General features: G+C 37.4%; 1 protein-coding gene across 1 annotated transcript; it reads left to right on the plus strand.

The window, feature by feature from the left end:
• Window positions 1–681: 681 nt before the first annotated feature.
• Window positions 682–25,320, plus strand: LOC107672324 (copine-2-like). Its single transcript, XM_016465470.1, has 17 exons — window positions 682–794; window positions 1,036–1,328; window positions 5,518–5,720; window positions 7,084–7,263; window positions 7,445–7,519; window positions 7,606–7,677; window positions 7,767–7,850; window positions 7,986–8,075; window positions 8,422–8,520; window positions 9,459–9,542; window positions 9,988–10,047; window positions 12,538–12,671; window positions 12,769–12,823; window positions 13,863–13,914; window positions 13,995–14,128; window positions 24,287–24,523; window positions 25,107–25,320. The coding sequence occupies exons 3-17, from the start codon at window positions 5,547–5,549 to the stop codon at window positions 25,212–25,214; spliced, it is 1,638 nt and encodes a 545-aa protein (XP_016320956.1). The 5' UTR covers window positions 682–794; window positions 1,036–1,328; window positions 5,518–5,546; the 3' UTR covers window positions 25,215–25,320.
• Window positions 25,321–25,371: the final 51 nt, after the last annotated feature.

Raw genomic sequence — 25,371 nt, forward strand, 5'->3', positions numbered from 1 at the left:
GACACCCCCATGTTGTGTTCTCTTTAAAATTACGTATTTATGTCTGTATTTTACTTGGATCTATTCAACTGTTAGCTATGAATTGTTTTATTTATTTTATTTATTTTTTTTGTTATGTGCTTTACTCTGTGTTACCTGTAAATTGAAATTGCCCAGTGCTTGTGTCACTGGTAAACGCACAGCCATCCACTCTGATAGCTGCACTAATAAATTTGCATTCTATACATCTACTGTGTTTTTAATGTGCAATTTAAATGTAAATAAAGGTCATTCATCATAAAATTATTTTTTATGATATTTTGGACAATAGTTATTCGGCTATTTAATCACATCTTAAAATAGAATAACGATATAGGCTAGTGATTTAGTGTCTTATACTACTACTACTACTACTAATAATAATAATAATCATTATTTAATTAAAATATATTTCAAAATGGCAGGTAGATTGTGGTAGTCTGTCATTTGTAATGGAAAATATTTTAAAAATGGGCCCTGTTTTCAAACAGCTCCTTTGCACGGTGCAGTATTTCTGCTAGATGGCAGTAAAGCAACACGGTAAATCTGGTAAGGATGTGGACCGCTGTTCTCTTCAATGTTTCATCAGGAAATACTGTTCACGTGAATTAAAAAAAACACATTCCTGTCGCTATGATGACACGATTTACAACATAATCAAGAAGAAGAAGGAAAAAAGAAAACATTGCGTCCATACGCCCAGTTTATAGCCGTCAACGACGATGACAATGAAGAGCACATCAACTCAAAGATTGTCAAAGATCCCCCTACAAATGGTCTGTTACTCTTTTTACATCAAAATTGTTTAAATTAGATGGAACGAAACAGTAGACAATGCATACGTTTGATTGAATGATCTTCAAAATATTTTCCTCACAAGTTCTTCAGAACAATGCGCGCGCGTTCAAAAATACACCCAAGATACGACAGACACAAATATATAAAACACAAGTGTGTTACTTTCATTCCTTTTCCTCTTCGCTTTCTTTTTACGCTCTTTCCGTTGGTGGCATATAGCTCAGAAGAGACTGGCTTATGGTAATGACAGATGTGGACACGGGCGGAGTTCAGAGCTGTGAAAACTACACAACTGTCGCTCTCGAGTCTGCACGCGGTTTAACCAGAGCGAAGCGCTTTCTTCTTAGAAGGCGTTTACCTTCTGATATATCATACATTGGCACCTTTTTTGCTGGATAATTCAAACAACCCATACTCTTTTTGAAACGTAGAGTTGCTGCCACCAGCACTAGAAATAGCGACAGAAGACGCTGAAGAAAAGTAGGCTGCGTATCGCACGAGAGCTTCGAGAGGTGAGTTATTATTGAGTTATAGAGTGACTTCATGAAGTAATCATTCCCATTCACAAACATGCAAGCTTTGTTACATGTTAACGTCTGAAAGGAAGTAACATGAACATAAAGAGTTCCGGCGTGTACGATTTGGAAAACAAACTGACAAGCCAAAAAAGCATATAACAATTCTGCGTTAACCAAAGCATCTCCTCTGAGCGTCTTAAGATAATTGCGTCATAATCGTGTCCAAGATGACAAAAATTAGAAATCTTTTATAAATGCAGTTGCCATACGTGCTAAGTTCCTAGAAATGTCATCTTTGAAGGATGAATTCAGGTAAAAAAGGACCATCCCAATGTCAAGAAGTCGTCAAATTTACCTGAATTCACTCTATTCCTGTTGGGTACATAAATGTTTTGGAAACATTTATACATTTATCTACAAAATATAGATTTAATTAATAAAAACTGTCTAGTGGTGTAACTTTACTTGTACCTTGAAGACATGATGTATTTGTATTTTTTAAAATGCTAATATTTTATAACAAACTTAATTGGCTCTTTGTTTTAAAGAAATAATAATAATAAAAACGCTATTATCCTATGCTAGCATTTTTTTTTTTATTTGTTTTTCAAGCTTTTGAGATTTTTTTTAAATCTCTGGAAAATCACACAACAGACATTTTTGACTTAATGCTCCATATATATATATATATATATATATATATATATAAAAAAAAAATCAATGTGACTTTTAAATCAGAAATTTAAAACATGCTCATCATAGAAGAGATATGTGCAAGCTTTTCTTTGTATGATTGCATTTTTAATGTAATTTTGAATAACTTAATGGATCAAGGCAAAAAGAGTGCCACTTTACGCCACTTCACTGACCCACTTGCTGTTTTTTGGGGGATTTTTTTGCAGTAGGAGAATTTTTAACTGCACCTAGACTGCCACAACTTCCATTCATACTGTTTTACAGTTAGCCATTATAAACTTTTTTCAACACTGTATGTCTCAACACCTTATCATAGAGTCAACAGGATGATGGCGCTTTGTAATATTTAAGTGAAGATGTGGTTTGACACTTGAGCAAAAAGGTGATGCTTAAACTGCAGCACTAAGTCACAGATGCTTGAATAATGGTTCTTGAGCCCACAATGTTGACATTTTCCAAAATGTATTTTCTTGACTTTCTTGAAGTGTAGCTAACCCAGAGTTTTAGTAAACAAATGAATGTGAATTGACATCAGATACTTCAGATCTTCCTCTTTGCTGCTAGTTTACACTCTATTGTAACATGAATTCACTTACAATGGAAGTCTATGTGGCAAAGCGGAAGTGAAGCTCATATTTTTTTTATTAAAATATTTATATTAATTATTCCATAGATTTTTTTTTTATTTGAGCAGTAAAGTCATCGTTTTTTAAGCATTGGGCCTACTGTTACATGCAAAAATAAACGTGTGTCCATATGATGAACTATATTTTTCATGAACTATAAATTACATTTTTTAGGTATTGTGCATTCTGTGTGAAACTTACTGCATTTACTTACCTGAACAAGACAAGAGTTGAAATATTGGATGCCATGTTGTCCCTCATAATATAATATAATATAACAATATAATATAACAACGTTTGTGCAGTTTTTCATGGTACAACAATGAAATATGGATGCAGATTTTTACGACTATGTTCTTTACCATTTTGCTTTAGCAAAGCTTTATTTTAAATGGTTAATAAAATCATAACAGTTTACTTCATATTTGATTACAGCCCTACACTTGTTTTCCACTCTTTAATGTCTAGCTGTGTGCTACCTGGCACTGAACCTTGGAGATAAGTAATGAAGTGTTGAGTTGATGATCACTTAGGTTAAGTCATCTCGGATACATGTTGCCATTTTGACCTCAAATGGGCGGGATAAGACACTGAATGATTTTATGGACATTATTCCCAGACAACAATTATTAAACTAGGAAGCAAGGTTAGGTGAAGGATTACTCATTTGTGGAGTGTTTTTTGACATTGCATGAATTGCACATGTGTCATCTGGGTGTGCGCTTTCTTGAGTGAGATTTAAGCGCACAATGTTGATACTGTGTATCCCGTTTTCCATGACATCACAGTGGAACGTGTCATTATTCTGGGAATGGTTACCAACACCGCTGCACTGTATAATACTAATTTAAATACAGAGTTCATTAAGAATCCAAGCAACCCTTGAGGTTACAAAGATGCCGTTTTGGGATGGAAACTCAGGTCAGTTTTTGTCTCATTTCCTAACTGATCAGGAAATGTTTCTGTTGTAATATGTGACCCTGGACCACAAAACCAGTCTTAAGTCGCTTGGGTATATTTTTAGCAATTGGCAACAAAACATTGTATGGGTCAAAATTATAGATTTTTCTTTTATGCCAAAAATCATTAGGATATTAAGTAAAGATCATGTTCCATGAAAATATTTTGTAAATTTCTTACTGTAAATATATCAAAACTTAATTTTTGATTAGTGATATGCATTACAAAGAACTTAATTTGGACAACTTTAAAGGCGATTTTCTCAGTATTTAGATTTTTTTGCACCCTCAGATTCCAGATTTTCAAATAGTTGTATCTCGGCCAAATATTGTCCTATCCTAACAAACCGCACATCAATGGAAAGTATATTTATTCTGCTTTCAGATGATGTATAAATCTCAATTTCAAAAAATGTACACTTATGACTGGTTTTGTGGTCCAGGGTCACATAGTGTAACAAGTTTGTCCAAAATGTTTTTTTTTTGGCCCTCATTTTCTCAAAATCAAACTTTGAGTTTACAGTGAGGCATTTGCAATGTAAATGGATGGGGTACAGTTTTGTAGGGTTTAAAAGCTGAGATATGAGTCTAAATAAAAAAAATAAAAAACATTCATTAATTCTTCTGTCAAAATTTCTGTATTATTTAAGTTATTAAGTTTAAATCACAATTTTTACAGTACTTTTAGAGTTTTATGGCTTTGTGATGTCGTGGTGACAAAGTAAAAATGAATATAACTTTACAGAGAAAAGCTCAGTAAGCAATTTTTCACACTAAAATCATATTTATACATATTGTTAGTTATTGTGTCTACTACGTGTGTGGAACAGTATTTTAATGTTTATGAATTTGCCCCATTTACTTCCATTATACAGTAAGTAACTCACTGTAACCCAGATTGTTTTTTTTATGTTGACAAGTTGACATCAGTACCACTGGAAATGATGCACAGTTCTTAAATTGATTGACTCCGATTGACTTCCTCTAGTTAACACGATAAGTTGTAATGCTAACGTTGATGTACTAGTCTGTGATTCTATGTAACGTGATTGTGAAGTCATTTTCTATCATGCTTTGTCTATGGTGGTCACAGCCTAATTGTGGTTTGTGACATTAACACAGAAAGAGACAGTGGTACATCAGTATCTAAGCAACAAGAGCCCTCGCTGTATTCCTCATGTCCTGGTGTGACGCTCGTGTTCTGTGTGCACGTGTCTGCGGTCACTGATGCGTGTGGAAATCATAGGGTGTTTTCATGTTTAGTGTTTTTGAGGAGTTGTTTGCCAGGGGACCATGAACCCAAGCATCGCAGTCCCAGACAAGTTATTTTTGTGAGAAAGGGTCAAACAATTATGTGTAGTTCATTTCTTTACAATGTTGTTATGTTGGTAATTTAGAGGCCTTAGAAATGTGCGTATCAAATATGATACAGTAGGTTTTATAGGGTTAATATTGCTGGGATATTGCTGTCTAAAAGAATTAGACATTAAGATATACAGTGGGGTCCAAACGTCTGAGACCACTGGTGGAAATGCTTCAATTTTGCATTCAAATTATAGTAGCATAATAACAGTTTGAGTGAAAATTGAATTTGAAAATTGTTTAACCTTGCGGGAAGACCAGACCTTTTATTAAAAAAAACAAAAACAATTTACATGCTCATAAATGTGCTTATTTGAGTGTCTTAGAAATAGTGCAGAATCTCAGTATAATATAATTAAATTAATAATATTTAATTAAAGTAAAATATTAAAATATGAATAATTTTATGTCATAGTATGTCTTTGTTTTAAAATGTTCTGTTTATTTCAGGTTTAAATTAGATTCTGTTTTTACTTAATGAATGATACTTCGCAATGAGTATATAAGAAGTTATACTGAGAAGAGTTTTGTTGCTCCCAGGGTGTGGGAGAGGAGGTACTCCCATCTCCATGGCCTATACTCTGGCCTCAGGCCCCGATGCGGGTCCTGCCATTGGGCCCCAGCACTGCATCACAAAGGTAGAGCTCTCTGTCTGTGGCTCCAACCTGCTGGACCGCGACGTGGCATCCAAGTCTGACCCCTTCTGTGTTCTTTTCCATGATGTGGATGGCAACTGGGTGGAGGTAAGAAGTGATAAAAAGTGTTCACTTTCCACTTTACCTTCACAGATTAGTGGAGTTATTGTGGATAACATAGGTTAACCTTTAATAAAATCTGACGCTAGTTAGGGATAGATTGGAGAAAGCAGACTGACATGTAAATATGAAAGAAAAGAAGATGGAATTGGGCAGAGATCTCTTTGGGGACAAAAGCAAAAGCTGGAAGCTTAGAAAGCTGAAATAGCTGGCATGTAGGAAGCAAAATCTGAGGAAAACAGGTTTTAATCTCTTTGTACGCTGAATAAAAAATGAGCCGAGGATCAAAATAGGTTGCAGTGCAAGCACGTGTGTCTGTAGAGTCTCTACAGAACTGTGCCCTCAGCGGTCCAATCATCACAGGCCAGTGCTGCTGGTCAGTAGGGCAAGCATGAAATCACTCTTCCACAGCACACTGTAACCATGGAAACACCAAGGGACAAACAAAGGAATGTGTTTGTAGTATAAAAATGCATGGTTAAATGCATCTTAGAACATGATGTGTTTAGGAATTAAGAATGCTAATATTAAATGAATAGATTTACATACAGATAAACAATAAACAAAGATTCTGCCTAAGCTCTCTTTCATGTTCTCATGATCTAGACACCATTAATAATGGGTAGTGATTGTGTCTCATTGTCATTACTGTAATAATTGATAATATATTAAATCTAATTTTTTTTGTATAGAAAGATTATACCGTTACAATATACTACAACATACTGTTGTGCTGCCTTTAATGTTTGATACCTTGAGGTTATGCATTTTTAAAAAATATTTTTATTACACTAATATTTTGTTACTTTAAACAGTATTGAGAATATATTGAGGGTCAGTACAGAGAATTACATTTTACAAAATGAAAAAACAAACAAAAACCATTACAAATGATTACAAAAATAATTACCAAAAATTTAAATTAGAACTTTTTTCATTAAATAGTATTACACTGCCAAAAGAAATAATTATATTCCTAAAAAATGCGTCATTATTTTTTATGAAAAAAAATAATATATATATATTTTGAAAATAGTGTTACAATGCCAAACAAATCATTTTATTCCTAAAAATATATTTTATTTTTATGCAAAAAATATTTTAAGATTTATTTACTTTTCGATTTTAGGATGAGATCTTACCTGAGAATATTGTTAAATTAATCGGCCAGCCTAATATATTGGGTTATCATTAACTTTAAGCATTTTGGTTTACAGTTTATTTGCAAAACTTAAATCCACATCTTTGTTTTGCACTACTGAAAGAGTAGTGTAATACAAGTTCATGTAGTTGCACCATAAGTGGTGTAAATCCTGATAATCACATGTCCTCTGCTTTTATCTCATTTCAGCTAGCTCGAACAGAGACTGCTGTGAACAACCTGAATCCAGTATTCGGTGTGAAATTCCAAGTAGATTACCACTTTGAGGAGGTCCAGAAGCTCAAGTTTGCCATGTTTGATGAGGACAAATGCAGCACCCAGCTTTACGAACACGACTTTCTGGGCGAGTTCACCTGCACACTGGGTGTGGTACGGTAGCACTTTCATATTTTACCTGCTTCCAGATCAATCTGTTATATGCTGTTTCACATCACTGTAATTAGATAATCTTAAGTAATTAACGTAAGCTTTTATGATCTTAGTTAGGATAAATTGGCTCTCTGTATCGCCTCTGCTTGTGCATTTTATCGGGCCATCTGTTCTGTTTTAGATTGTGTCAAATAAGAAGCTACATCGACCACTGATTCTGGCTAATGGCAAGCCAGCAGGGAAGGGGGCTATCACAGTAAGACAGCACATAATACACTATAACAGACATATGCATTAATGGAGTTTGTACTAGAGCATCATGAAATGCTCCGTTTGGTCTAGATAACAGCCCAGGAGTTATCAGACAACAGAATAATCACCCTAACCATGTGTGGGAGGAAGCTGGATAAAAAGGTGAGTTAAGAGGTTGTGAAAACCATTCAAGCACTTTAAAAAGCGCTCAGAGATAGAGGATGATGTTTTTGTTTGTGGCTGTTTTTCAGGACTTTTTCGGTAAATCAGATCCCTATTTAGAATTCCACAAACAAGGGGATGATGGGAAATGGATGATGGTTCACAGAACAGAGGTTGCTGATATTCTCGTTTATAAACACTTTTGTTCTTATAGTGTTATCATTTGTTAAGCTTGTGTTCCAGGCTGTATTCATCTATTTAATGAAGGCAAGGAAGAGAATAATAACCATTTGTGTGTGTGACTTCAGGTCATTAAGAACACTTTGGATCCTGTATGGAAGCCTTTCACAGTGCCTCTAATCTCACTTTGTAATGGAGATGTGGACAGAAACATCAAGGTGTGCATTTATATTTGTCTTTGGCAGAAATCATGCATTTTCACTACCATTCAAAGTAAGGTTTTTACTAAAGATATGAATACTTTATTGAACAAGAAAGCATTTTTTAAGCTATATATTTGGTCCAGATTCAAACTTTTTCATGCTAAACAAAAATGTATCATTACTTTATCCCATCTTACACCTATTCAAAGAACTACTAAGCAGTTATGTGTTTGATTTTTCTTTTGCTCATATCTCATCTCGTCCTGATGACCCAGAATGAATTCTACACATTTTATCAACATCAATTTCCTTTAACATGTTCATACGTGTCACAACTCGCAGTAAACGTGTGATGTCACAGGTGCTGTGCTACGATTACGACAACGACGGAGGCCATGACTTCATCGGCGAGTTTCAGACCACCGTTAACAAGATAAGCGAAGCACAGAACGGAGTGGAGGTGGGCTTGCCTTCAATTAACACTGTAGAGATTCATTATTTCCAGAATGTAGAAACTAAATGCGTGAAGTAAAGCTTGGCTCACACTAATGCCTGCCACTTTTGCGCCAGAATACTATGTGAGTACTAGCTATGCCTCATTATCTGGCATAATGAAGCTGAGAATTAGTGAGTGAGAGAGGGAGAGACAGAGAGAGAAGGAGAAAAGAGGTGGGAGGGAGAAACAGAGAGAGTAACTGGCTCTTTTGAGATGCAAATCGCTCTTATTTTACCGCTACCTTGTTTACCAGAACAAGCATTGTGTGTCGCCAGTCACACTTAGGCAGAACATGTGTAAATGTTCTCCTGGAGAAAGAGTTTAGTGTACTAATAAACACCCTTTCACTCCTTTCAGGTACTGACATTCTTTTGCACAGCCTTAGCTAGGAGATAAGATGTATTTTGTGCCATGTTGTAAACTAATCGAGCTCCCGCAGTGATTGTCACCCCTCTGTGTTCACATTTCACTTGAATGCTCACACTAGAATTCACAGATGATGCTGATACTTGTATTATCTTTTCAGAATAGACAATGTGGCAGTATGGTAGCTTTTATACAAAAATATCTGTCTCAACCTTGAAATTGCTTAAGAGAGACCTTAAAAGAATGTTATCATTGATTCAAATAAAGAATGTTGATTAGTTAGCAGATTTATTATATTAGCAGAATTGCAGCTACTAATATCAAGAGACCAGGATATAATATGAATAACTCACAGCAAAGGAAAATGCAGATATTCAAGATTGCTGGAATAAAATGAATTATATTATTATTAATAAATAATCATATTTTACAGTGTTAATTTAAAATATTTTTCTATTTTTTTTTTTAAATGGAATTATTTTTATAAAAATAGAATTAATAAAAGTGGACAATAACACAGTGCTCTCTGTTCACAGGTTGAGTTTGAATGCATTAATCCGAAAAAACAGAAGAAAAAGAGCTACAAAAACTCTGGGGTCATAATAGTGAAGTTATGCAAGGTAAGGAAAGAAAAAAAGGAAAGAAAATGGTGACATTCGCTGTTCACAGGCAGCAAAAATGCAGCATTAAATACATTCTGCTTGCACATTAATGCACTTTCCATGTTCCGTCTTATTTAATTAAATTTATATTACGAATTTAAGGCATTTAATTGTGACTTCGCTGTAAGGACAGATTAGGTTAATAGTCCTAAATCCCCTTTAAATAACATGTATTAATATCAGCACAAAACACCTGTCACTCTTGCACCGTCACCATTTAATCTCCTCTACTGATGGATTCAGGCATCAAAACAGAACATGACTCAGTTATTCTCCCTAAATCTCCTTTTGAACTCACATTAACAACCATTTTACAACCTTTAGCTTGAGGGAATGTGAAAGAGTGGTGACGTGATCTGTATATGTGAATATAAAACATTTTGCTGTGTCGTTTCTTTGTTAGATTACCAGAGACTATTCCTTCCTGGACTACATTCTGGGTGGCTGTCAGCTCATGTTTACTGTGAGTATGATAACGTCACCGCTGGAATTGAACGCCTTTTTTTTTTTTTTTTTTTTGTCAGTGATTTGAGGGGAGGGGGGTTCATGCATGCAAAATGCAAAAACATAATTTGTATGCAGATGATATTTAAAATATACTCTGCCACTGAGAAAAATTTTAGCTGAAAACCACAATGGCAGAATGCAATAAAAACGGTTGTAAAGTGTCCGATTTGAATGGTGGATTCGTTCGATGTTTTACATTACTGAATTTTGCACAAATTATTGTTAAAGTCAAATTTGTTGAATCCAGTACTCTAAAAGCTTTCTTTCTGTACACTGTCCAGTTGAGCAGGCTCTATATATGGTTCCTTTATGTGAATCAATTGCCTTCACCAGTGTGATTGGTATGAAATGATACAGAAAGTGAGTGAAATTCACAGGTTGCTATAGTTACGGTGTGCTGCAGTGTAGAGGTCCATGTCTCTCATTTGAAACTAAAGACAGAGAGAGACACAGGGATGTAAAAAAGAGAGAGGGAGAGAAAGCAAGAGAAGCTGTGTGAGCCTCTGAACAAAGGAAAGTGATTCTGATATCTTGTTTGCATGACGCCACCTTATGATGCATGCTTGTTGGTTGCCCTGCAGATTATGATAAGCCCTCACATACCGATTTCACCAATGTACTTTTTCTGTATAGATTTTTTTTTTTTTTTAAATATTTTCCTATAATCTGTTAAATGATTAGTTCATCCGAAAAGAAAATTTTATTCACTCTGATTTTGTTCTAAACCTGTTTGATATTCTATCTTTTGCAAAAAAAAAACAAAAGGAGAAATTTTAAAGACCGTTGTCCATGCTCTTTTCCATTCAGTTACAATAAACAGGGACTGGTCATTTTAAGCTTCAAAAAGGAAGCCAATTAATCATAAAAGTATCCTAAAAGTGGTCCATATGACCATGACTCTCTTCTGAAGCCATAAGAGTTTTCTTAGCTCACTCATCCTTCCAGTGAGTTGTTAACTGCTTTGACCGGATAATTCATTCAAGTCATTGATCCGTTTGATTCATGAATTAATCATTCTGAATCATTCAGGTTTTATTAACTGATTTACTAAAAAAAAAGACTCAAAAGAATGGTTCGTTCATGAATCTGACATCACTACTTCTCTTGTCAATGCACCAATAAGACAGTGTGAGAGCGACTAAATGATGTTTGAATTTTTGGGGTGAACTGTCCCTTTAAGCTTGACAGCTGTTAAAAGACACTGGAAACATCTGTCTCCAATTTCTTCAGCATGTGGTTCCAGCATAGATTCATGGTTAAGGTCATTTACTTTCACTTTCCTGCTTTCACTCCATCATTCTTAGAAGATCAAGTGTGCTGGTAGTTCTTCTTCTAGTATCTTCTTCAGTGCTGCAGCTGTGATCTCAGTTCTCTGTCCTCGTGCATCTTCAGTGCAGCTGTTTACCAAGTGCTCACAGCATCTTTATAAAGTCAGTCGAGTGCAGGGTACAGCAGTGGGCAAACAGATTCATGAATGCAGCATTCAGAAGAGATGTCAACGTAGTAAAGGACATTGCAAAATTCTGGAGAGGAGAATTGGGCAAGGTCTGTTCGTTATTTTATTTCATTTTGAGGTAGAAACCAAAATTTTAGTCTTCAGTTGTGCTATCTCATTTTAAGCTGTACTTCTTAAAGAAGCAGTTCACCTACAAATTAAAAATCATTCATTTGTGGTGCCATGGTGAAGGAGAAAGCAAAATATCTCCTTTTTTGTTCAACAGAAAAATGAAAGTTATATGAGTTTGAAAGGAGGCTGAGTAAACAATGACAGAATTTTAATTTATAGCTGAACCCTTTCTTTAATACAGTGTGAAGGGTGTATTGTATATTCCACGACTGCATATTTATCTACTGCAAGACAGATAGTCTCGTAAAGAAACAGTTGTAACAACCACACCAGAGAAAATATAGTAGACATCACTTCGGTTTATATTCATGCGCTAAACTTCACAGCTCGGTCACCCGGAGGCCATGACAGGCAATGTGAGGACGACTACAATAAAGGGCACCCTCATTCTGTCACCTCCTATTCACCTCGTCCTATCATTTCCACCCTCTTCCTTTTCCTTTCCACCAATAATCTGTTTTCAGCCTCGGGGGGGAGTGATCATCCAGTGTTTAGGTGTGCTATAGCGAGTGTGGTGAAGGTTAGACACAGGGTCCCCCTGCATTGGTAAATATGTTTTGTTGTAAGCACGTAGTTGGAGAACATGTCTCCTGGATCTTGACTGCCATAGGACAGAACTATCAGATCTCAGCTTGAGCAGATTTGACGGTTCAGCCTCCCTGGGTGTTAACATTGCCTTTAGCTATGAGCTTTGATGCCCCACTAACTGAGGAAAAAGCTTATGAAATGCATTGTACTAACAGCTGCTTGTATTTTTTTTTTACACCAGTCCAATTGGCATGCATTAGCATATTACATTGTTAATGTGTGTTTCTCTAGGTTGGCATCGATTTCACAGCGTCCAATGGCAACCCCAGGGAGCCGTCGTCTCTGCATTATATCAACCCAATGGGCAGCAACGAATATCTGTCCGCCATCTGGGCTGTAGGCCAGATCATCCAAGACTATGACACGTATGTAACATCAATTTAATTTAAAGGTCTACATATGGGCACAAAAGCAGTGTCTGGTAAAATCACACTCCTCCTTATTCACACTTCATGTCCACAGGGACAAAATGTTTCCTGCACTTGGATTTGGGGCTCAACTCTCACCTGACTGGAAGGTGAGAAAAAGTGTCCATAACTGTGTCTGCATTTGTATCTACGTAAAATGTATTTTTGTATGTTTATTTTTGAGCATCTCATACTAGTTGTCCTTTGAAATAATTAAATGGAATTGTATGCGAAAGGCTGCTAAAGCTTTTGGAAGTGTGAAATGGAAACGAGAATTTGAAGTACAAGACAGAAAAGAGGCAGATAAAGAAAATGAATAATACTCATCCCAATGATTATGCAACTGTCATCCCATCTGCGTTGCCATGGCACTGGAGTGAATACAAGGAAGTCTGAGGGGGGGGATTTCACAAGGAAAGAACTGCACCCACCTTTAGTGCTGTTTATTTCCATGCATTGTGTTTCTTTTAGCACTTATCTCTGCTGCTTGTTATTTATGCAGCGCAGTTTCTTTGCATGCATTGCGTTTCTTTTAGCACTTATCTATGCCACTTGTTATGCCCAGTTATGGTGTTCTTCTCTATCATTTGATGAATAACTGCTGCCATGATCAATATAAATTGTACACAAACATCATAAATTATATCTGCACAACATGAAACATAGCACTTCTGGAGTTTTGTGAATAAGGCGTCTTTGTGCTGTAAGTAATGAGTGACTTATATATGAAATATACACTACCATTCAATAGTTTGGGGTCAGGATGATTTTTTTAAGAAGTTAATAATTTTATTTAGCAAGGATGCATTAAATGGAGCAAAAGTGACCATGAAAACATTTATGATGTCACAAAGGATTTCTTTTTTAAATAAACCTATAAATCAAAGAAACCTGGAAAAAAATGTATCACAGTTTCTACAAAAAATTAAACTGCACAGCTGTTTTCAACATTGATGATAAGAAATATTTCTTGGGCACCAAACCAGACCCCAAACTTTTGAACGGTAGTATGTGTCATAAATATACTAAATGTCACAATCTCCAGCTGGCGATTGTGACATTAAATATGTATTAGCCCTGTTTTTGTTGTTGTTTGTTTTTTTTTAGCTACTGATGTGTTATTGTTCTTTTTTATTCTTTATATTCCAGGTATCCCATGAGTTTGCAATCAACTTTAACCCCACCAACCCTTTCTGCTCAGGTGAGGCTCACAAACATTTTCTATAGTACCCACAGATAAAGTTAAGTTAGTATCTATGATGGTGTTTTATGTGCATGCAGGTGTGGAAGGGATCGTTCAAGCTTATTCCAACTGCCTGCCTCACATCCGCTTCTATGGACCAACCAACTTCGCCCCCATCATCAACCATGTGGCCCGCTTCGCTACCCAGGCCCTCCAACAGGACACTGCTGCAGTAAGTGCCTGAACATTCAAGAGGATCATGGATTTTCTTGAGGAAAATTAGGAAGGAAGTCTAGTTGGTTAATGTAGTCTTATGCTAGGAACAATCTAATGCTTGGGATAGTAAGCCAAACCCGTTTCGGAAGTACATTTAGCTTGTTCGGATTGTATGATAGCTTGTACACTGATAAATTGATGGATTTAGCAGATAACTCTCCAAAACGCTTGCCATCTGTTGGCCATGGCAGTCTCACATGTGAAGCTAAAGCACTTTGGAAGTCCCTCTGGATGAGAGCTTCTGCTAAATGTTTTAAAAGCAAAGGCAAATGACTGTCTCATGCATTTTGCCTCCTGTCACTATTTAGCAGTTTTTAACAGTTAGTGGCCACTCATTAAATGGCTGGAAAGGCTCGTCCTCAAGTTACAGATTGATGCGTGTGTGTCCCAGCATGATACCGGACAGCAAGTCTCCATTTAAAAGCCTTATTAGTCTTATTACATCCCATTACTTTTGTCAACTTGGTCTGTAAGACTATGAGGAAAGACTGGAGTGGATCCACACCCAATTTACACAAATCTCTCCGCTGAGAGAGGAACAGTATTACTCTGTGTTCCCATCAGACGTTGAGTGGAAACTGTAAAAGCTCCTTGGTTTCCTAGATAAGTGCAACGTTTGAGCGAGGCACAGACCAGGGCTCACTCTCTTCCATGATAGCACAATGTGTCTGTGTTTCATCAGGCAGGGTGTTGCTGCAGCTTTCCACTTGTGAAGTTTACCTCACTCTGTTAACTTCCTGTGAGCATGTGCAAAATTTGCTTTAAAAAAAACTCTCACTCTTAGCTGTGGCTCTGTAAGTGCCTCTTGGCTGTAGCTGATTCTAAGATAGCAATTTTGAATTGATTGCTAACTTAATCAACTGTAGACTGATTTCTTTCTTTGATTTCTTCTTTGTGAAATGTTTTAAATTAACATACTTTCCATCACTTTATTTGTAGCACAGACAACTTTCACTATTAAAATGACTGTTTGCTTCATTGTATTCAAGAAGTACATACAATAATAAAACTTCTATCATCATCTACTTCACCTTAAGTCATTCCAAAATTAAGACTTCTTTATGTGAAGCACAAAAGGAGAAGTTAAGCTGAATGTTCTGGCAGTTTTTTTCCATACAGTGAAATAAAGGGGGTCATAGAATTACCATAAAAATAATCTATATAACTTATGTGCTATCATTTTTGATGCCATAGTAGCTTTGTGGGAGGAACACAAATTTAGAAACGCAAACCTTCCATCTCAGCACTCAAATCTCACATGTTTTGTTTCTGACATGCGAGTCAGATGGACTTTATGGTATGTTTTATGAACTTTCAGGAGTTTGGCAGCCTCTGGTCATCTTGCACTTTCATTGAAACACTGTTCAAAAGTTTGGAATCAGATTGATCAAAAATGACTGTAAAGACATTTATAATGTCACAAAATATTTTATTTCCAATAAATGCTGTTCTTTTGAACTTTCTATTCATCAAATAATCCTGAAAAAATGTATTACAGTCTCCACAACTGTTTCAGCATTGATAATAATAAGAAATGTTTCTTGAGCATCAAATCAACATATTAGAATGATTTCAGAAGGATCATGTGACACTAAAGACTGGAGTAATGATACTGAAAATTCAACTGTCATCACTGGAATAAATTGCATTTTATGATGCATTAAATAAGAAAACAGTTATTTTAAATTGTAATAATATCTTCACAATATTACTGTTTTTATGGCATTTTTGACCAAATAAATGCAGCCTTGGTGAACATAAGAGACTTCTTCCAAAAAATCTAACAAAAAATTAAAAATAAATAAAAATCAGCCCCAAACTTTTGAACAGTGTTAAAAAGTGGTCAGGTTGTACAAAAGAAACTAACTGAGAAAATGATGACAGAATATTCAGTTTTGAGTGAACTAGAACTATTGGTTTCCACGTTAATAATTTCCAATAGGGAGTTGGATGATGGTGCCATCTTTAGATGACATATTTGTCTGCATTTGTATGCACAGAGAGGCTGCATATATGCAGATGGAAGAGAAGTCAGTTATCAGTTTTGCTGGTGTTGTGTGAGTATGATGGGTGTGTCTGTGTGGTTGTTTGCTTTTGTAATAGACAACAGGACTGACCCTGGCTCAGCAGAGCCTAATTGCTCCATAAGCCACTCACAAAATGTGCCTCCGTTTGTTAGTTCAAAGTCTGCTGACGGGCTTTGAACAGCACAGTGCGCACAATTTCTCCTGCTCTTATTATCAGCCCAGTGGTAAACAACCATTAAAATCCCTTTTCAGTTATAGCTATTTATAGAAGTTGATTCAGCGAACAAATGTTCTCTCTTTTCCCCCAGTTGTTCTTGGGTTTTAATGACTAATGAGGCTGCGCCCTCAGGTCTGTTCTGTGTACAGGCCAGCAGCAAGGCCAGCTTCAGAGAAGGATAACGGAGCGACGCTTTTTTGTTGTTGCGAGGGAACAAGGCTACATAGAATGCCAGTGCAGTCATCAAACCGACGACTGGCAATACACAGTTTGATTAGAACATTTTTTACACTGAATATGCATCTTTAAATATGTTGAAATGAATAAAATAAAAAAGCATTAAAAGCCATTAAATGGATTTTGCAAAAATTAAGGCCTTAATTGGCATTAAAAGTCAATAAATTTTATTCCTACAGGCATAAAAGTTTTTCAGATGGTTCTGAAGAAAAATAATATTACATAATTAATATTAAATAATATTAGTTTATTTTGAATATAGCTTTCATGATAATAACATTTTAATTTGCTGTCGCAAAATATGTACATTGGGGTTGTGGCTAGAAGGGATACAGCAAAAACCGGAAGCTAACAATAAATTGAATTTTCTGCCTATTGTGTTTTATTATCGTCTACCCCAACTCTAAACCTACCCCTTACAATAAAGCAAAAATAGTAATTATTGTTGTACAGTGTGAGAAAAATTACGCTATATTGATGTGCCCAAGCCCAGTAGTTTTTGCTGTATCCCTTCTAGTCTTAACCGTACATTGGTGTGATGCAAACGCGGAACCAGGTTGGTGCGAAATTGCCATAGCTGGGACATGGAGGAGTAAAATTTAGAGCAGAGAGTGTAAATTTCGTAAAGTCGGAAAGAAATTGGGAAGTGCAATTGCGCAGTTTCGGCGAGAATGATTTTGATTTTATTACATTGTGTAAATGACGATTGCTAATGACTAATGTATTGACAGTAACAAGGTCGCGCCAGGTGAGGCTTGCGCAGCCTGTCTGTTTGTGAGAGAATGTCGTGGAGAAATCAAAACAAATGAGCACAACAGCACAGACATAACTAAATGTAATGTGGGGAAGTCGTGGCCTAATGGTTAGAGAGTCGGACTCGTAGCAAGGCTCAATAATATATGTGTGTGTGAATAAATGGCTGCCCACTGCTCTGGGTGTGTGTTCACTGCTGTGTGTGTGCACTTAGGATGGGTAACCATACTTGGCCACATGTCACGTCACTTTCACTTTGTCACAAAGAAACTCATAAAACATACTGTGATAATGCGATGCGAGATGATAAGAATTTTTACATTTATAATATGATAGGGTGACCATATTTTAGTTTTCCAAAAAGAGGACAGTGGGTACGGGCGGGGTGGGGGGCTGGGGTGTGGTTGGTTGGTGGTTAAAGTAATACCGAAAGCTTCCAAAGTAGCGCAATCTTAAATGTGACCCTGGACCACAAAACAAGTCGCTGGGGTATATTTGTAGCAATAGCCAAAAATACATTGCATGGGTCAAAATTATAGATTTTTCTTTTATGCCAAAAATAATTTTAATATTTTGTAAATTTCCTACTGTAAATATATTAAAACTTAATTTTTAATTAGTAATATGCATTCAAATCATGTCATTTCCATACCTAATATACATATTTTACAGTCACTGTTATGCATATAACACTGTTATCATAAACACAGCTAAAAAGCTTCCTACCAGTGGCCGTCCTTCACAGAACTTAACATCTAGCACAGTTTTATCATAGGTATCACCTTTATCATAGGTAGAATGCAAAATGTTTCAATACACGCATTTCAGTCAAATGTAATTTATGCAACATTTCAAACCTTTAACCCACTTGGGAATATCAACCCATGACAACAGTTCAGGACTTGGCAACCCTGCATCCAACAAGAGCTGCCGGAGTCAAAGCCATGGCAACAGTTTAAAAGTAGCCCAATTCCATCGAAAAAAATAATGCGGACTTGAAAACCCTGCATCCAACACGAGCTGCAGGAGTCAGATTTGACTGATCACGGGTTGAGAGGAGAGATGGCTGACAGACCATGCTGGAGGATTTGCTGCTCAACAGATCCTGAGCTCATTGACAAATATCTGATCTTCCTTTACACAGAGCGCGTGATCGCGAAATTGAAAGTGAAAGTGAACAGCGAGCGCTCATTCAAAAGAGATTACATTCTCCGCATATGGATAGCGTCCCACTGATGCACGAAAATTATATGCAATATTAGACTGTTTGCGGGAGTGGGCGGGACTGGACACAGTCCTCGCAGGGCTCTAATAAAAAAACGTACACTATGAATGGTGACTGTAGAAAGCAAAAGCTGAATCCCGGACATTTTGGGCGATTTAGAAATCCCAGCCGGATGCATTTTTTAAGGTCCAAAAAAGAGGACATGTCCGGGAAAAAGAGGACGTATGGTCACCCTATAATATGATATAGCACAGTTAATCAACATGAGACGACCAAGAGAGTGCTGTTTCTCGAATATCAGCACGATTGCAGATTTGACATTGATTTTATTAATCCAATAAACGAGTAGTTAAAATCAAGTGACTTACATTTTTGAATAGAATACTTTTTAAAATTGTTTAAAAAGATCACAGCAGAACAGTCATGCATCTCAACACAGCAGTGTTTCATAACTGAATCATTCAGCGTTTTTTAATGAATCGTTTGAGTCCTCGATTCCGTGATCCATTCATAAAGACAGGCTCTTGCTTCATTCTTGAATGAATGTACGTCTGAATGAATCGGTTTTTCAGTTTTGAAAACGCGAGGCGTACCCAAGTGGGTCTCTGGAAACCAACATGGAAGTGACTTAAACTGCAATTCATCAACTGACAGCTAGAAACAGAAATAAATATGTTTGTTATGTTATATTAAGCCTTAAAGTTCTGTATAATTAAGGGTGCGGCCACTTGAGGGACAGGTGGATTGCCGCTGCTGTCACCACCGTCGAGCTAGGCGGGCGTGGTTTCAGCAACCAGCTCCACCCACGTCCCGCTTCTTTGCCCATTTTCGATTATCCAGGAGTGACACGCTGCCAAGATGGCGATGGCCGGCTTCGCCCACTTTGGGTTTCAAAGATGCTCTTCAGAAACCTACACATGACGTAAATATGTTTTTATACAGTCTATGGGCGCACCACACTGCCTTTTTTTGATTGACTTTTTTTTATTTAGAAAAGAGCAGTGCAGTTTTTATGTTGCTAGGCAACCACCGAATCAGCTGTCCTGTCAGTCTAATCAAGGATTATAGCAGGAGTGCTCTAAAATCTTTGGTTTGCTGTTAAGTAAACTGTCATATTAGCAGAAACTTAAAAAATAATACAGCTCAAGGTAACCCGCGACAGCCACCACAAGTTTCTCCTCCATCATTGCAGTCTCCGGACGTTCCAAGCAACTGTAAACTTCCTTCACCACAACAGAAGGCCTGCCTCTCCATTCATTCGATTGGACAATGAAAAAAAAAGGTGAATGACGATGGGCGTTTTTCTGCTTACAGTTCATTTTTTTTCAACTTCAGGCGCTGATATTATTTTTCTCATTTGAGCTTGGGGTGGACCTGGACATGTTTTTTTGGAATTCACCCAAAATGTGTTTTATAATGAATTACATTTGACTGTGCATCTTACACAACTCCGCTACTTAAATGGTTAAAATAACTGAAAGTAAAATAATGAAAGGCAATTAATACATAATTTACATAGCTCAATCTGTCCTGGTACTCATTAAAAACATCATGTCAATCAAAACTATAACCTGGATGAGTGCAGGCAGTTCCTCGGGTGGCGGATTATGAGCCGAGCGCAGTGCTGCACTCACACTTCATAACCAAACACGCCTGGCCTGAAAGGAAAACTTAGTAGTTAGTTATTATTTAACCTCCTTCAGGAGAGCCTAGAGTGCTTTCTATCCCTAATTGCACCCTGTCACCTCTAAAAGATAAAAATGGGTAGTGAAGAGAGATAGAGAAGAATAGAGCCTTAATGCAGTAGGAGGAATATAGTGCTGCGAGCTTGTAGTTTCTCTTAAAGCAAGAAGGGGTTTTGTGAACTCAAGTGTGCCATGGTCATTATTTGTTTCCACTACAACTGAATGGCCGAGAGGTCACGGGGGATATTTTATACTTCTTTATACAGACCATTTGAAGCTGAAGAAGAAAGGTTTTCCGATGCAGAAATGTCGTTTCATAAGAGCTGCATTATGGGTGTGTAAATTTAGTACTAGAACACTTGACAAGGTAATCAATCAGTTTTATGTATCTGTAAATATTCTGTTTAGCGACGTATGTATCTCTGCTCTGGATAATGAGACGATAATGAGCCTGTCTGTTAGCGCATCAAAAGCCCAGACATCAGAGGCCACTGCAGGGAAGAAGAGGTCGCTGTCATACACAGTCCACTGTTAGTGACCCTGGACAGATACCGTAAGAAACCCAGCAGCTAGCAGATACTAACTGTATTTAAGCCTGTCCAAACAGCGTCTGTGTAAAGGTTAGGCAATCCAGACGAATTAAGGGTTGTATCTTGTGGGTTTTCAGTTTGTTATATATTGGTTACTTGGATGGTAAGTGATAAGACAGCTTGTGTGACTTCGTTATGTGCTGAGTGTGTATATTTAGGAAGGTTAACACTGTGGCTACAGGAAGTGTTGCCCACAGTGTCTCAGCAATACAGTATGGCGGTTAGGGCAGGGGGCACAGCCTCGTTCCTTGTTCCGTTACGCATGACTGTACTGTTCATTTGGTCATAATACACCTAAGGGAAGAGGGCACAGCCTTGGATTCCTTCTATTTCTGTTCCAGATAAATGTCCACTGTTAATGTTGCCTTCTTGATAACAATTTTCAGAAATCGCCACCATGATGCTAGTGTGCTCTGGGTCATTGCTATATTGCTATATGGTTGCTAAGATGTTCTGGGTGGTTGCTAGGGCATTGATATGCAGTTGCTAGGGTGTTCTGGGTGTTTACTGGCCTAAGTCAAAAGAATTTCTGATATTCTGATCTCTAGATATGACTTGGGTACCCCCTTATTATACACTACCATTCAAAAGATTAGTTCAGTATGATTTTTTTTTTTTTTGGAAAAAAATTAATACTTTTATTCAAGGACCCATTAAATTGTTAAAAAGTGACAGTGACAGTGAAAAATCTATTTCAGATAAATGCTGTTCTTTTGAACTTTCTATTCAAAGAATTAAGTTTGTACTGTGATCAGTTTGTACGAAAATATTAAGCAGCACAAATGTTTTTAAAATTGATAATAAGAAATGTTTGAACACCAAATCAGGATATTATGTTTTAATATTTAAAAAATATTATGTTATAATGTTTTTTGAAGGATCATGTGACACTGAAGACTGGAGTAATGGCTGCTGAAAATTCAGCTCTATTCAAATTCAATTCCTTTTTATAATAATTAAAATAGAAAACATTTATTATAAATTGTAAAAACATTTCAAAATATTACTGATATTACTGTATTTTTATTAAATAAATGCAGCCTTGGTAAGCATAAGAGACTTCTTTCAAAAACATTAAAAAAAATCATACCAACCCCAAAACTTTGAACGGTGGTGTAAGTGTAAGATTTTTTTGCCATTTTTATTGCCCACCAGGTGAAAATTGTACGTCCAATTGTTCTAAAAAAAAAGTGGTTGCTATGGTGTTCCGATTTGTTTCTAAGTGAAACGTTAAAAGAGCCCACCCTACAAGACTATAATATTATAATGCCTAGATTTGAATCAAGTCCTTCCTTTAATAAAAGTCTGTGGGATTTTTTTTGCCTGTTTTATCATCCACCTGTGTGAAAATTGTAATTCTGACCCCTTAGAAAAGTACTAAAGTGCTTGCCTAAGTATGCATCACTAATAAGCTATAGACTGCATAAGTGATGAAATATTTTTTTAGAGCAAGTGAGAGAACACTTTAGAATAGTGTTTCATTATGCAACGCTGTTTGGAGGCACTTGACTCAAAGATTAGTTGTCCACAAGAGTGTATACTGTGGTAAATACTTGATTTCTATCTCTTCTCACCACAGTGGAAAAAATTAAGAACAGTTTCTTGTGCTGTTTGCCTATTTGGGTCACATCACCAGCTAAATTTAAGGCCAATTAGCTTTCGTACCAGCCTCTAAAGCCCCAGTTCTTATGTCTAATTTCTGCTGTGGCAGATCCAACTTACTTCTTTCCATGTGTGCAGTAGGGCTGGACTCCTGGAGGAAGTATTGAAGTGTGGTGTCTATGAATTAGGGCTGGAGAGACAGGCCATGCTAAGTGTTACTGTCAGAGAGGAGCTGCCACGGAGAGAAGGAGGAAGGGAAAGTGACAGCGTAAATCCCTCCACACATTTACTCCAGCTCCCCGTCTGTCTGCCTGTTGTATGTGGGGGGAGGGTGGTGTGGCTGCTTTAACAAGAAATTCAGCACATCAACATGTCTTATTTTCCTTCACTATGTCTTTGTATCTTGAGTAAACTGTCGGATTTTGGGCTAGATGAAATATCTGTCATTAGCAGCGCTTGCTAAATACTGTTGTTCATAATTAAGGGTTAGAGGTTTTTCAAAACGTCAAATCGTGGAGCTTCTGTTTTTCTAAGTGATTATATGTACGATTTTCACCAGGTGGATGATAAAAAGGGGGAAAAAAACCTTCTATTCTTATTTGCTAACTTTCTATTAAGCACAAACTCCATATTTAGGGCCTTGAACTTAGGGCTTGGGTAAGTAAGCCCCCAAACACTACAGCAACCACATAGCAGCCACTTAGAACACCCTAGCAACTACCCCAAATGCCTTAGCAACCACATAGCAGCACACTAGCAACTACCACAAACACCTTAGTAACGCCCTAGCAACCTCCCAAAACACCCTACAAAGCATAGCAACTATCACAAATGTCTTAGCAACAGCATTGCAACAACCTGGAAACAAGCCCAAACACCTCAGCAATGCCCTAGCAACCACCCACAACACCCTAGCATTGTAGACTCCATTTCTAATGCCTAGAAAATAATAGAAATTGCTATTATTACTTGGGACTTGGGTAAGTAACCCCCCCAGACACCTTAGCAACCATGTAACAACACCCTAGAAACCTCCCAGAACACCTTAGCAACCCGCTAACAACCAAATATTGTAGCAGTGCCCCAGCAACCACCTTAGAGCACAGAGCACCTTAGCATTGTGATCTATGGCTTAGAAAATCAAAGAAATGGCTTTTCTGATTTGGGACCCAAGAAACGCCCTAGCAACTGTATGTTCTAACAGCTTGGGACTTGGGTAAGTAAACCCTCAAGACATCTTTGCAACTGCATAGCAACACCCTAGCAACATCGTATAAAATCTTAGCTATGTCCTAGCTACCACCAGAACACTTTAGCAATGCCCTAGCAACCATCTGGAACACCCTAGCAATAGAAAAGCAACTACTCCAAATGCTTTAGTAACTGCATAGCAACAAAGTAAGTAAACCCTAGACACATCCTAGCAACTGCATAGCAATGTCCTAGCAACCACCAAGAATACCTTAGCGATGCCCTAGCAACTACCTCAATTGTATAACAGCACCCTTACAACCTTAGCAATGCTCAAGCAACCACCCAGAGCACCCTAGCATTGCGTTGGTGGGTTTTACATGAGCAAACTCAGTTTTCTCAATTCTCTAGTTGGATTTTTCTTAGCCTCTGCTTTGTTCATTTGTTTGATTTAACAAGATGTTTTCAGGAAGTGCACCAAATTTAGCGTATGTCATGTTTGAACAGTTTAGCACTGCCATGAAGCGATATGTGCGCATGTAACATTCCATAGACTCCTTTTATAGTTTCCTTTTACTCTTTTGCAGCAATACTTCACGCTACTCATCATTACTGACGGTGTGATCAGCGACATGGATGAGACACGTCATGCTATAGTTCAAGCCGCCAAACTGCCCATGTCCATCATTATCATCGGGGTGGGCAACGCCGACTTCACCGCCATGGAGTTTCTGGACGGAGACAGCAGCGCACTCAGATCCTACACGGGAGAGGAGGCGATCCGAGACATCGTGCAATTTGTCCCATTCAGGGACTTTCGCAACGTGAGTGTTTCTCATCCTGATTTCCTCTCTTGATTCTACACTGCTTCAGTTATATAAGGGTGTTGTCATAGGGTGCATGATGTAATGCTTTTAAAATGGTAATTTCAGTGTCAGGTCAAAAAGTCTTTCCCGAGCAGCATTAAATTCTCAATATTATGCAGATGAATTGACCCAGAGGCTTCAGCTTACGAATATAATCAATATTTCTGTTGCCACAGACCTCTGGATAGTTTCTTGTTGTTCTGAAGTGAATCCAATCCTGGATCACGTATGTAAACAGAATCTTCAGTAGGAGTGTGAGTGGGCGGTCTGTGGGCCATGTGATTTCCTCAACAGCAGGAGGGAACGGGCAGCACTCCCTCATTTGGGCTCCATTCAGAGGAAATTAAAATTCATTTAGCTTAAGAGAGAATATGGAAGGAACCAGTGCCAAATTTTACCGCCACACAAGCGAAGCTGTCTGCCATTTCTTCATTTTCATTACATGGAAGTGGATTTAACAATCTAACAAGTGGCCACTGCCAACGTGTACTCAAATATGCATCCGCAATGATGTCGTTGCATGTGTTTGTTGCTCTCGCAGGCTCCGAAGGAAACTTTAGCCAAATCCGTATTGGCAGAGCTGCCGCAACAGGTCACACAGGATTTCAAACAGAGGAACCTGTCGCCTAGCAACACAATGCCGGAATAAGCGCTGGAGGCCTGGAGTTCACACTGCATGTTGCCAAAACCTGCTAACTGTTTACAGACCACCCTTGACCAATTCAGTGGACAAAGTGCATGTTTTTTTCTGTACAGAAGTGTTTTTATTTATTGGTTTATATATACAGTATATATGATGACTTATC

This window comes from Sinocyclocheilus anshuiensis, unplaced genomic scaffold (assembly GCF_001515605.1).
Source record: "Sinocyclocheilus anshuiensis isolate Anshui unplaced genomic scaffold, SAMN03320099.WGS_v1.1 scaffold997, whole genome shotgun sequence".
NCBI lineage: Eukaryota > Metazoa > Chordata > Actinopteri > Cypriniformes > Cyprinidae > Sinocyclocheilus > Sinocyclocheilus anshuiensis.